This window comes from Suricata suricatta, unplaced genomic scaffold (genome assembly GCF_006229205.1).
Source record: "Suricata suricatta isolate VVHF042 unplaced genomic scaffold, meerkat_22Aug2017_6uvM2_HiC HiC_scaffold_49791, whole genome shotgun sequence".
NCBI classification, from domain to species: Eukaryota; Metazoa; Chordata; class Mammalia; order Carnivora; family Herpestidae; genus Suricata; species Suricata suricatta.
In genome coordinates, this window is record NW_021897980.1 from 1 (window position 1) to 604 (window position 604).

The window sequence follows — 604 nt, forward strand, 5'->3', positions numbered from 1 at the left end:
TTCTAAACTGCACTTTCTCCAGTTTGCCTGAAATAATGCAGCAAAATGACAGCATAACTGAGTTTATACTGTTAGGATTGACCCAAGATCCTATGAGACAGAAAGTGGTATTTGTAATCTTCTTCATTTTTTATGTGGGAACCGTGGTAGGTAACTTGCTTATTATTGTGACCATTAAGTCCAGCCGAACACTTGAGAGCCCCATGTACTTTTTCCTATTTTATTTGTCCCTTGCTGATTCCTGCTTTTCAACTTCCACAGCCCCCAGACTAATTGTGGATGCACTCTCTGCAAAAAAAATCATCTCTTACAATGAATGCATGACTCAAGTCTTTTCATTACATTTATTTGGCTGCATGGAGATCTTTGTCCTCATCCTCATGGCTGTTGATCGCTACGTGGCCATCTGTAAGCCCTTACGTTACCCAACCATCATGAGCCGGCAGGTCTGCACCATCCTGATTGTTCTGGCATGGATAGGGTCTTTTATACATTCTATAGCCCAGATTATCCTGGCCTTGAGATTGCCTTTCTGTGGACCCAATTTGATTGATCATTACTGCTGTGATTTGCAGCCCTTACTGAAACTTGCTTGCATGGACAC

General features: G+C 42.1%; 1 protein-coding gene across 1 annotated transcript; it reads left to right on the top strand.

Annotated features, from left to right (window-relative positions):
• Positions 1-35: 35 nt before the first annotated feature.
• On the top strand, positions 36-596 carry LOC115285180 (olfactory receptor 4C11-like; the record flags this gene model as incomplete). Its single annotated transcript, XM_029931530.1, has 1 exon — positions 36-596. A coding segment is annotated over exon 1 (561 nt), but the record flags the coding sequence as incomplete, so codon positions are not given.
• Positions 597-604: the final 8 nt, after the last annotated feature.